A 12,458-nucleotide genomic window follows, 5' to 3' on the forward strand; every position below is an offset into this window, starting at 1 on the left:
TCATAATTTGAGCAGTATTTCAGAAGATAACTTGAGCAATTTCAAAAGTTGGCTAGTGACTCGAGCATTTGGAGCGAGGAGCAGAAATTGGGAGGCTTTGCAGAACCACAGGTAAGAGCTCATAGAGTCCAATTACAGGTTCCGTATGTAAGGTAACTAAATAAAAGGTTTAGAAATAGCGGAGGCAGGCTCTCTAGGCTCCCTACACTCTTTCTGAAAGCATGTAATGGGCACATTTATTTTCTTGGCACAGTGCTTATCTTAGTTGATAGATAAGTAATAAGTAGTTCCTATGCTCAAAGGATTTATATTCCTAAAAATGAATTATAGGACAGTGAGATAAGAGAAGGAAAATGGCTTGTGTTAGTTACTGACTTCTGTCAAATACTGTGCTGCATTACATACATTATCTTATTTACCCAACCATCCCATTGGCAACACTTCCTATGAAAGCTGGTCTATCCATAACCCTCACAGGATCCATCTACCATAAATCTAAATATGATAAGTTGTAAATCAAAGCAGTAATCTGGTCACACTTTCTGTGTTTTCTTCCTGGACACAGACACCTTCATAACAACCCGGAAGGCCAGGTTTGGATTCTCTGACTCCTCAGCAGAGCACAATATACACACCCCTGTCATCCTGTTCTTGCTTCCACAGTGAGCCACCCCTGGACCACTTCTCTGTCCTGCAGTATACATCCATCAGGACTGAAAAGAACGTGTAAGCCTTGTGAGCTCGCTTCAGGGAATTTAGCCTGGAAGTGTGGGATGGTTACTCAAAGGAGCCATGAACTTGGTGTAGGGAGTATTGTCAGAGCAGAGTCCTCTGCCCAGGGCCACTGTCCTTAGCCTGAGAGAGTTCTGGAAGAACAAATAGGTTCAGTAACTTCCCTCCACGTCTGTAGACAGTGACAGAGCTGGATTTGCATAGTGTTGCCTGAGTACACAGAGGAAAAGTGGTCAGGGCAGGTCAGCTGGGACAGGAGTGTTCTGTGATGAACTGTTGGGGTGAGAAGTCAAGCAATGTTGGGAGATGATTCTAGAGCGTTGCTAAATATGATCAAAATACATTGTATAAGTTCTTAAATAATGTGATATTTTTAAAAAAAATTTTTAAAAATATCACATTATTTAAGATAAGTCAGGGTAAGTCAGGGACAAGGCTGGAGGAGAATGCCATCACCTGTAGCCCTGTCCACCCAAAGGCTAAAGGGGAGGCTGTCCACTGGGGAGGAAGAGTCATGTTTGTAGGGTAGGCAAAAAGAATGTTGTTGCTGGTGTAGCCAAGCGCACAGCGGACCAGAAAGAAACATAATACATTGGGTTCCAGATCCAAAAGAGAACTAGGAAGCAGTAGTAGCCGAAAGATTCCTTTCCTGCTTGTCAGGAGATGTGCTGTGCATTCATACAAACAGCATCCAGAAGGAGGCAAGATTCTGGGATTCACAGGTTCAATTAAAGAGTAAAAATGAGTATTCTGGGAGAGAATGGAAGTAAATGTCTTGGAAGGCAGCTGAGGTTAGGAATGAGCAGAAGAACCACAGAAAACAAACCACGGAAACTCAAGTTTGGGGGGAACAGCCTGATCTGGCCAGCTCATCATTGCCATGTGAAGGACAAGGTTGAGAAGATGCTTCAGTTGTTGGAAGCTAACTTAGTCATGACAGGCAGAGAGACCCGAGATTTGGTGATCAGAAGTTATCACCATATGCGCAGAAACTTCCTCATAGAAAGGTGTCTGGGGAAGAAAGTGGACTTATGATGTGTGAGGAGATGTATAGGTTTTGTGTGTGTGTGTGTGTGTGTGTGTGTTGTGTGTGTGTGTGTAAAATCTTTGAAAAGTTTCTATGGAAACTAAAGTTACAAAAACTTAGGAACCTCTGTGCCCCCATAGTAGAAGTAAAGAGCAGACCCACCGCCAGCCACCTTAGACTACCTGTGAACAGTGAACTTTTCTCCTCCTCACAGCCATCAGTTGACTGCTAGCGTTTCCGCTCCCTTCGCCCAAAGCTTAACCTGTACAGCCTCTGTGGCCTCCTCCCCCTGGCCTGGCTATCTGCCTCACCCCTCTTCAGTCTGCTCTTTTTCTTGACCGTACTTATCACTGTCAGAATGTAGGAACTTAGGATTTTTCTCTAACAAAGGTCAGTGCAGTCTTTAGACTATCATCCAGCACGTACTAGAAGTTCAGCAGATACTTGTTGAATAATATGCATGGAGGGGAGAAGGGATAATTTGACGGACAGGATTCCAAAGCAAGATTGGCAGACTTCCTCTAACCAGCTGGATGGTCAGTATTTTCAGTTTTCCTGGCCACCGTCTTTCTGCTCCATATTATTATTTGTTTTTATAAATATCCTCAAAATTACAAAAGCCATTCTCAGCTCACGAGGCAAACATAAACAGGTTGTGGAGCAGAATTAGCTTGCTAACAGCTGCGGACGTTAAAGGACCAGGATTTAGGGATCCGAGAGAGGAAAGGGAAATGTCTTCCTGCTGAGAATGTGAGAAAAGTGAATATAAACCACAGCCAGGTCAGAGTCCACGCCAGTGACGTCAGCCTTCTCGTGCAGGGGAAGGAAGGTCTGCTGGGTGTTAAAAGTGAGAACGTTTTCAAAGCAAAGAGTGGCTAGACAAATAGAACCCTGGAAAGCCCGGAAACAGCCAAAACAATGACTTAGAACCCTGCCGCGTGCTGTGGGGTGAGACACCTAAGAAAGGGATGAAACTTCAAGCGTGGGACACCTAAGAGTTATGCTGCCTGACTTCTGGGGGCTCTGGAGGACGAGCTCAAAAGAATAACTGCATTCCCATCGTAATGTTTTTATTAAATTGTTTTTAAAGAAATATGACATCGCTTTGTGACTGCTTATACGTTTATTACAAGCTCAAGCATTTTAACTCTCTATTGATGGCTGAACCACAGCCATTTTCTCATGTGATCATGTAAACTAGCTCTAGCATGTTCTCTGGTTTGTGGGTAAGGGAACTGAAGCCCACAGAAGTTAAGAACCTTACTGAAGGACATCAAAAGCTCCTAAGTGACAAAACCAGGTTAGCCGCCAACTCTGCTGTCCCCCCAGCACGCTCTTCCCCGCCCACAAGGGCTCTGGCTAATGAGCTGGAGCCCACCGGAAGGTGGTCTAGTGACAGGGCTGTCCTCACCCTTTCCTGTTCACCACTCTGTGTGGCCTTAGATGAGCACGTGGATAGTATGTGTCAGAGAGAATGGCAAACACGTTAGATAACCATGCAAACCCAGAGTTATCGCCAACTGGAGTGATTCCCCAAAGAAGAAAGGTAGCAGATAAGAGGACAGCCGCTGGTCGGCTCCAAAATCAGCTGTCCAGATGCACTGACATAGCTGTGGCTGTGTGGGGATAAAAAAAACACTTAGAGGTTTGGGTCATAAACTCTTAGATGAGAATAAATCAGGGGAGCCAGATCATTCAAGAACCTCAGAGAGCCTTTGTGGGTCCCCAATTTTAACAGGGCTAGGGTGAGAGTAAATATTTCTGAACATTTTCCTGTACGTTAGAAAGCAAATTAGACATGTTGCATATGACTTTCATGATCAGAATTAGGAATAAGAGGTAGACATTTGTCTTTCTGAGTCGGGGTTACCTCACTCAGGATGATATTTTCAAGTTCCATCCATTTGTCTGCAAATTTCATGATGTCATTGTTTTACATTGTGTAAATGAACCACATTTTCTTTATCCATTCTTCAGTTGAGGGGCATCTAGGTTGTTTCCAGGTTCTGACTATTAGGGATAATGCTGCTATGAACATAGTTGAGCAAGTGTCCTTGTAGTATAATTGAGCATCCTTTGGGTATATGCCCAAGAGTGGTATCACTGGGTCTTGAGGTAGATTGATTCCCAATTTTCTGAGAAGTCACCATACTGATTTCCAAAGTGGCTGTACAAGTTTGCACTCCCACCAGCAGTGGAGGAGTGTTGGGATACCTTGCTCAGCCTTGATGCAGGGGGAGGGGTTTGGTCCTGCCTCAACTGAATGTACCAGGCTTTGTTGACTCCCCTTTTGGAGGATTGGATGGGGGCTAGAGGGTAGGAGGGTGGGAGGGAGCAGGAGGAGGGATGGGAGAGATAACTGTGGTTGGTATGTAAATGAATGAAAAATTTAAAAGAAAAAGTAGTAATCATTAGAGGTAGTAGTAATCATTAGAGGTAGTTGGAGATCGAACCAGATGAGAAACTTGCCCACAAAGATGCCTTGGCAGTGGCCCATGTCCTCTATTGCTGGGCATGCTTTAGACTGAGAACCAGCTGTGTTTTCTTATAACCTAGTCTAGATGGCCTTCCAGGACTGGTTAGAAGAACACAGCATTTCTATACTTCAAAATAAATAAATATAAACTTGAACTTTTTTCTAGAGTGCATTGATAAACTGATTTAGTGCATGTAAGATTCTCAATGGTATATATTACAGATGCTCTCTTTAGAACCAAGGCGATGCAAATCCCAATTTTTCACAGAATATAGCAAAATGTTTAGTGTGCTAAAGTTAAGATTTGGGTCTTTCTTTGTAAACAATGTAGATTTTGTGTAATTTTTTTTTTCCGAGTCAGTTTCTCTGTGTAGTTTTGGTGCCTGTCCTGGATCTCGCTCTGTAGACCAGGCTGGCCTCGAACTCACAGAAATCCACCTGGCTCTGCCTCCTTAGTGCTGGAATTAAAGGCATGTGCCACCACAGCCCGGCTTGTGTAAAATTTTTGCCAATGATTATACCATATGAATTTATAATACAGCCCTGTCAATGTGTCTCCTACGTCACTCCCAGGATGTAATTATTAGTAAAACTGATGAAATACTTGTAATTTCTATAGAGTGATATTTACAAGAAGTGCCTTGAAAGTCTCACTGGTCCTTGGCAGACTGGATTCTAGTAAGCTAGATGTAGTTGTTAAGGAGGAACATTAACACCTGACTTTAAGATCATCGAGGTGGTTCTCAAATTTAGTCCCATGGCCAGCCTTTACGGCTTGATTCTGGTTTTTGTAATCATGTATATTCAGTTCTTCTTGCTCTACCATCTCAATGGAAAATTAATTGTGTGTCTCATCAGGTGAAGATTTCCTTTCTATTCTGCTCTTTCCAAAGGAAAAATCTAACTGAGAGATACAGACAGTGGCAGAAGTTAATTTTCAAAGCAATGTAAAATGATAGAACAACCCGGAGAGATCGGAGCAGGCTAACCCAAATCTGTATATGTAGGGGTAGGGGTGGGGGTGAGGGTAGGGGTGAGGGCGGGTGTGGGGATAGACAGTTGGGTACTGCCTTGTCAATTTTTTTTTACTGCTTTATAAATATTTATGAAGCTTGTGGTATGTTTATTCATGGATATAAGGTAATCTTTTTATCCCTTTGTAAATCATGGTGAACCCCATCTCCTTTATAGGGCATATCTTCCTATGAAAAGACCACAAGGGAAAAGGTCCAAACTGTAATGCAAACGTGTTATGATTAACCTTAACCCTGGTCTTTTGAGGATGATAGTAACTTGACCCTTGCTAGTGCACGAGTCATGGTTAGGAAAGGATAACGCCTTAATTCCCGACACAGTGGGAACAAGCATCTGCAGTAAAGGATGTTCATGCACAAAGCTGCATTCTAAACGTAACTGGACACACATGCCAAGACGTGGGCAGGTCGTTTCTCTAGCTCCCTGCCTAAGACAAAGGCTACTGTAGCTTTCCACAGTCACCTCGTGGCTAATTCCTTGTTTATTCAGTCTCAGATATATGCTTGAAAATGTCTAGTTTCCTTTTCTAAGAGTGTTAAAACAACTGTTATTGGTTACAATCACTGTCTTTCTGACATTTCAAACAAAGTAGAAGACAGCTAGAAACAACTCCATTGGCAGTTTTGATCCTGTAACTGGCCGTTTTGATCCCGTAACTTCCAGCATGAAGCAGAGATGTGTGACCAATACTCTTTTTACTTTGCAGGTGTAATCCCTTTCCATGGATTTTCCATGTATGGTAAGTTGGACTTGATATAGTCACCATTTTTGTTATGTTTTCGAAATTTAAACATAATGATAATGCTTTATATCTCACCATTCATACAAGCTTAACGTACTATGTATATTTTAAACATTAAATTCAGTATTTTTATGTTTCTAATTAAGAAAATTAATAATAAAGATCAGAATTGTTCAGGTAATGATTTCTCATCAGATGAGAATTAAAACACACTATGAAGGTTGCTGTGATCTTTGCCAACTAATCTAATGTAATAAGGACACATTAGTATTTAGCTCTATTATAGTAATAAAAACAGCGTTGGAACAAAACCAGACATACTGATTAATGGAATCAAACTGAAGACCCAGACTAGGTTCACATGCCGTGGATACAATGTGTATTTACAATGAAGTAAAAAATACATGCTGGAGAAAATACAGCATCTTCAACAAATGGTGCTCATCAGACTGGATGGCTACGTGTAGAAGAAAGAAATAGACCTATACTCATCATTCTGCACAAAATTCAACTCCAGAGGGATCAAGGACCTCAGCATAAGACCAAATGCCCTGACTGATAAAAGAGAAAGGGGAGAATGGGCTTGAACTCATTGTCACAGAAAGAAAACTCTGACCAGGACACTGATAGCACAACACTAAGACCAACAGTTAATAAATGGGACATCATGCCAGGCGGTGGTGGCACACACCTTTAATCCCAGCACTTGGAAGGCAGAGGTAGGCGGGTCTCTGTGAGTCAAGGACAGCCTAGTCTACAGAACGAATTCTAGGACAGGCTCCAAAGCTACACAAAGAAACCTTGTCTCAAAAAATAAACAAACAAACAAATGGGACATCACAAAGCTGAGAAGCTTCTATATAGCAAAGGGCACCATCTTGCAGGCAAAGAAGCGGCTTGCAGAATGGGAAAAGATCCTTACCAGTTACATGTAGATGTAACCAACCGTCTTATTAAATAAGAAACACAGAACCAATGCAAAGAAGAAAGCCAAGAGGTCAGCGCTAAGAGCTAAAACCTTACCCTTCCTCCTGCGGTGGTCCTACCTCTCCTAACCAGAGCTACTTCCTGTGTTAAAGTCTTTATATGGAGTTTCTGTTCTGCCTTCTCATTGGTTGTAAACCCAACCACATGATTGCCTCATCACAGCCTGTCTGTATAGACCTCCAGGTTTTCTATGGTTGGTATTGAGATTAAAGGCATGTGTATCCAATGCTGGCTGTATCCCTGAACACACAGAGACTTACCTAGCTCTGCCTACCAGGTGCTGGGATTACAAGCATACGCCACCACTGCCCTGCTTTCCTATGGCTTGCTAATAGCTCTGACCCCCAGGCAACTTTATTTATTAACATACAAATAACATTTTAATACAAATAAAATATCACCATAAGTTACACATCTGATAAAGAGATAGTATCTAAAATATATGAAGAACTGAAAGTTCTGAACATCAAGAATGCAATAACCCAATTAAAAATGGGGTACAGAGCTAAGCAGAGAGTTCTCAAAAGATGAAACACAAATGGCTGAGAAACACTTAAAGAAATGTTCAGCATCCTTAGCCATGAGGGAAATGTAAATCAAAACTCCTTTGAGATTTGATCTTCCCAGACAGAATGACCAAGATCAGTAAAACAAGTGACAGCCCCTGCTGGTGTGGATATGGAGAAAGGGGGAGCACTCATATATTGCTGGTGGGAGTGCAAACTGCTACAACCACTATGGAAATTTAAGGTGATTCCTCAGGAAGCTGGAATAGATCTATCTCAGAAGTCAGTTATGCCTCTCTTGGGTTTATACCCAAAGGACTATCCTACTACAGAGAGATACTTGCTCACCCATGTTCATTGCTACTGTATTCATAATAGCCAGAAATTGGAAACAGCCTATATGTCCTTCAACTGATGAATAGATAATGAAGATGTGCTATATTTACACAATGGGACAGAATTCAGCTGTTAAGAAAAATAAAATTATGAAATTAGTAGGTAAGTGGTTGTAGGTAGAAGAATCACCCTGCTTGAAATAACCTAGACACCAAAAGACAAATATTGTGTATTTTCTCTTATATGTGGTTTTAGATTTTAAGCCTTCAGTAAGTATGTATGCTGCAGTCCAAATAACGACAGAGGTTAGGTAACTAGTAAGGGATAGGGGGAGGAGAGAACCTCCAATACGGTGTTATGGAGGGTCAAAGGGAAACTAGAATAGAAGTTAAATAGGGAGGGATGGAAGAGAAGAGTAAAGGAAGGAATACGGGGAAGGCCAATTAATATTAAAGGCCATTTGAAAAACCATATGGATACCTACTACTATAGAAGATTTCTGAAATAGGCATACCTATATATTTATAATCATAAATACATTTGTGTTGAATATATATTTATATATAGTAAATTAATGTATAAATGTAAATTTAATATATAAATCAATATACTTTAAATTATATAACACACACACATGCATATATAAAAGGAATATAAATGAAATCACCAAATAATGGGAGAGACAGTGTGCCAGCTAGACTTCTTGTGTCACCAAGTAAACCTTCAGGGCAGGAATAGGTTACATCTTGTTGCATCATTGGCCAAAGGAGCTCCATGGAAACCCACAAACATAGGATATTGTTAAGGCTATTGGTTGCTCTCTACAATCTGATGGTAAGGCCCTACTGCTGAAGACAACAGTTAATTAAATCAACGAACATAGGAATGTTGAGCTGTGCCTACCTAGAAGCTTCAATAATGACTACCATTATTGTATTGGAAGGTAGCCTTCTCACTCTCAGAGAAGAAAGATAATCATCGCTATCACCCAGCTACAAACCCTGTGATCTACAACAGTAACCTGCCTGTCAGATACAGTAGTGAAATAGTGGCGCAAATATTATGGAAAGAACCAACCACTCTTTTTTTTCCCTTTTATAAAAATAGATTATTTTCTTACATAATTTATCCTGATTACAGTTCCCCCCACCCACTTCTCCAAGTTCCTCCTCACCTCCTCTCTTATCCAGATCCCCTTCCTTTCTGTCTCTCATTAGTAAATAACAGACTTCTAAGAGATAATATTAAAATATAACAAAATATAATAAGATAAAACAAAAACTATCACATTAAAGTTGGCAGGACAAACCAACAGAAGGAAAAGAGCTACAAAGAAGGTACAAGAATCAGAGACCCACGTGTTCTCACACTCGGGAATCGAATCCATAAAAACACTAAACTGGAAGCCATAGTATGTACACAGAGGACCTGGTGAAGACCTGTGCACGCCCTTTGCATGCTGCTTCTGTCTCTGTGAGTTCATATGAGCTTTGCTCATACTGATTTAGAGGACCTGTTTTCTTGGTGTTTTCCATCCCCTCTGGCTCTTATACTCTTATACCTCCTCTTCCATAGGGAGGAAGCAACCACCTTTTGATTGGATTTAAGGCCCACTCCATGAGATGGAACCCTTACCTGATGCTTATTAAGTGGCCAAGAACCTGAGACGACATAGATCATGGGCCTGGAGGAAAAGCTATTACCTTATTCTGCTAAAGGAACATAGCAATGCAATAATCCCTAGTGACATACTGCTATACGCCATAGATCAGTGTCTTGTTCAACCCTCATCAGAGAAGGTTCTTCTTGCATAGATGGAAATCAGCACCGAGACCCACAACCGGACAATGTGCAGAGACTGAGAGTCCTTGGAGCACTCAGTCCTAAATGGGATTCTTCATAAAACCCCTCCCCTCAAGGCTCAGGGATCTATGCATAAGATGAGGCAGAATGATTGTAGGAGCCAGAGGTGATGGGTGACTCCAAGATGCAATAATACTGATGCACATATAAACTCACAGAGACTGTGGCAACATACACAAGGCCTACACCTAGTTCAAGGCAGATGGGGTCCCAGCACTGAGCAGGCAGGTGGATATGGGGTCCCACCTCTAACCAAGAAGCTATCTGCAATTGATACCTACTGGCAAAGGGAAAATCACTTTCCTCCAGTGGAGTGTCACTGGCCACCAGCCACAGTTCAGGGTAGGCCCCCTGTCTGGGAGTAATTGGCCAACACCTAATAAATTCATTTGTATTTTCATGGGCTTTTTGCTTCAGTTTTCTTCTTTTTGTAATTTTGGGTCTTATTGGTCTTTTGCTTATTTGTTTTAAGTTTTGTTTTTGTGTTGTTGTAAAGAATTTTTGCCTTTTTTCCCCCTACGTGAAAAAATGAACATAAAATTGGGCGGGGAGGATCTGGAAGGAATCGGGGGAGGGGAAAACATGATCAAAATACATAATTTTTTCATTAAAATATTTAACTCTAGTAAGTTCAAAATCAGGTTGCATAAATTTCTGCACTAACCCTCTAAAAACCGTTTTGTCAGAAACATGAGTGGTGAACCACGGCTTCTCTGCATTCTTGGTATGCCTGCTGTTGGCTCTCATGAATGGGAGCACTCATTCATCCTTAGGGAAATCCATGTACAGGTGTGAGAACTCGGAGGCCGTGGGGACCTTACAGGTCATTGAGGAATAGTGAACACTTAACAAAGATTGGCAAGAGGAAGAACACACTATACTTCATGATGTCACTTAGATTGTAAGTGTTCCTGAGTTACCTAAACTTATGGCATCTATTTTATTCTCCCCATGACCTTTAGGATACATAGAAATACTTAAATATTTTACCATTTTAACACAAGCCAAGCAATATTCCAATATCTTAAAAAAAATACTGCCACATTGACAATCAAAGTCATTATGAATGACAGAATGTACTTTTCAAAGTTGTACACAGTAAGAAATGTGCAGGGGACCTAGAGGACCTTCACCCTGTGCTGTCCAGATGGTGTTGTTCACAGGCTTGCATGAGAGTGTGCTCCTTTTTATAAACTTGCAGTATTATAGTGAACCTCTGGCATATTACTTTTATAAGATTGTAAGGAATCGGAAACAAGAAACATGAAGAGGTTAAGAATATAAACTTTACCCTTGACAATAAATAATGTCTGAATTTTATTATTTAATTTAATAGCTCCAAGTTTCAACATTTTCCAAATGAAAAATGTTTAGCTAGGTGTGGTGATTCATTCCTTTAATCCTGGCACTGGAGAGGCAGAGGCAGGCAGATCTCTGTGAGTTCGAAGCCAGCCTGGCCTACAGAGTGAGTTCCAGAACAGCTAGGGCTGTTACTCACACAGAAGAAAAACCTGTCTCTAAAAAATAAGCAAAAACAGATAAACAAACAAACAAATGTTTAGTATACACAAGTGAATTGAAGTCTACTTGATGCCATGAAGGATTAGACACCTGGCATATTTTAGTAGACTCAGACTCTGCCCATTCATGTTCATGATCACTTAAGTAGGCCCATGCTGATACACCTAAGGGAGAAATGTTTGACAGGGAAATAAATGATGCAAAATACTTGATGGAGAGTTCACATATATCACATTAGGAAACAGGAGGCATCCGCGGAGACATTAGCATCAGCCAGTTAACGGCACCAGTGTTCCAGCACAGCAAACCATCGAAAAGTAGTCAGCACTTGGCCATTTCAGTTTCTTCATTTTACAAATGACAGTATTTATCTGTTCTCAAAATCCACTCAAAACGTACTAGTTTAAACTGTCTTCTGATCCTCATTTACATAGATAGTCTTATAAGTACATAGCCATTATCATTTCATTGGTAAAGTTCCACCACACATTTATGTTGCTTTAAAAGTTAATGAATACATTTCTTTTTATGGAAGAACCAAGTAGGGAAATATGCATGAAATCAAAATTTTGGTCATGTTTACTTTTTACCTGTCATATGTAATAGATTGATGGTTTGCTGGTTTTTTTTTTTTTTTGCTCTTTCAGGAAATTCAACAAAATATTGTGGTGCCTTGAATACTGACTACTTGTAGAAGTTTTTGTATTATTTATATTTATGGAAATGTATTTATCTTTAAGCTCATTCTTCATTTCTGCATTAGAATGGTTGCTAATAATCTCAGAAGCTATAAAATCTTCAGTTGGAGGTTGCAGATTTTAATTAATAAAAATAATTTTTTTGAGAATTTCATACACGATTACTATATTTACATTATTTATACACCGCCTTCCCTCCAACTCCTCCCGTTCTGCTCCTCCTGTCCTTAAATTCATGTCCTAGTCTTTAATCATTGGAAATTGGAAATAAATTCCAATTATTCATTTTGAAGTTTTATTAACAATTTATTACAATTAAAGCATGAATTATAATTTTTAGGTATATGGAATGCTTTAATTTGGGCTATTTCTGGAAGTAGCAATGTATTTTGATAGATTTCAAATGTTAGTTTTGAAATGGAAGGGCACACCTCTTTGGCTATCAACCGTATATCTATATAAAATATGTACTATATATGAGTTTTTTCTATTTCAAAGTAATTCATTTATTAATATATATTTTAACTCCCCTGAA

At 40.2% G+C, this 12,458-nt stretch overlaps 1 protein-coding gene across 4 annotated transcripts in view; it reads left to right on the forward strand.

The window, feature by feature from the left end:
* Tbc1d19 (TBC1 domain family member 19) overlaps positions 1-12,458 on the forward strand; it is a 128,670-nt gene that overhangs the window by 86,127 nt on the left and 30,085 nt on the right. For all 4 annotated transcript variants that reach the window (XM_037209034.1, XM_028865920.2, XM_028865919.2 and 1 more), the window contains one exon: positions 5,977-6,009. In XM_037209034.1, coding sequence (XP_037064929.1) covers positions 5,977-6,009 — 33 coding nt within the window. The remainder of the gene's footprint in view (positions 1-5,976; positions 6,010-12,458) is intronic.

This window comes from Peromyscus leucopus, chromosome 10, assembly GCF_004664715.2.
Source record: "Peromyscus leucopus breed LL Stock chromosome 10, UCI_PerLeu_2.1, whole genome shotgun sequence".
Lineage (NCBI taxonomy): Eukaryota > Metazoa > Chordata > Mammalia > Rodentia > Cricetidae > Peromyscus > Peromyscus leucopus.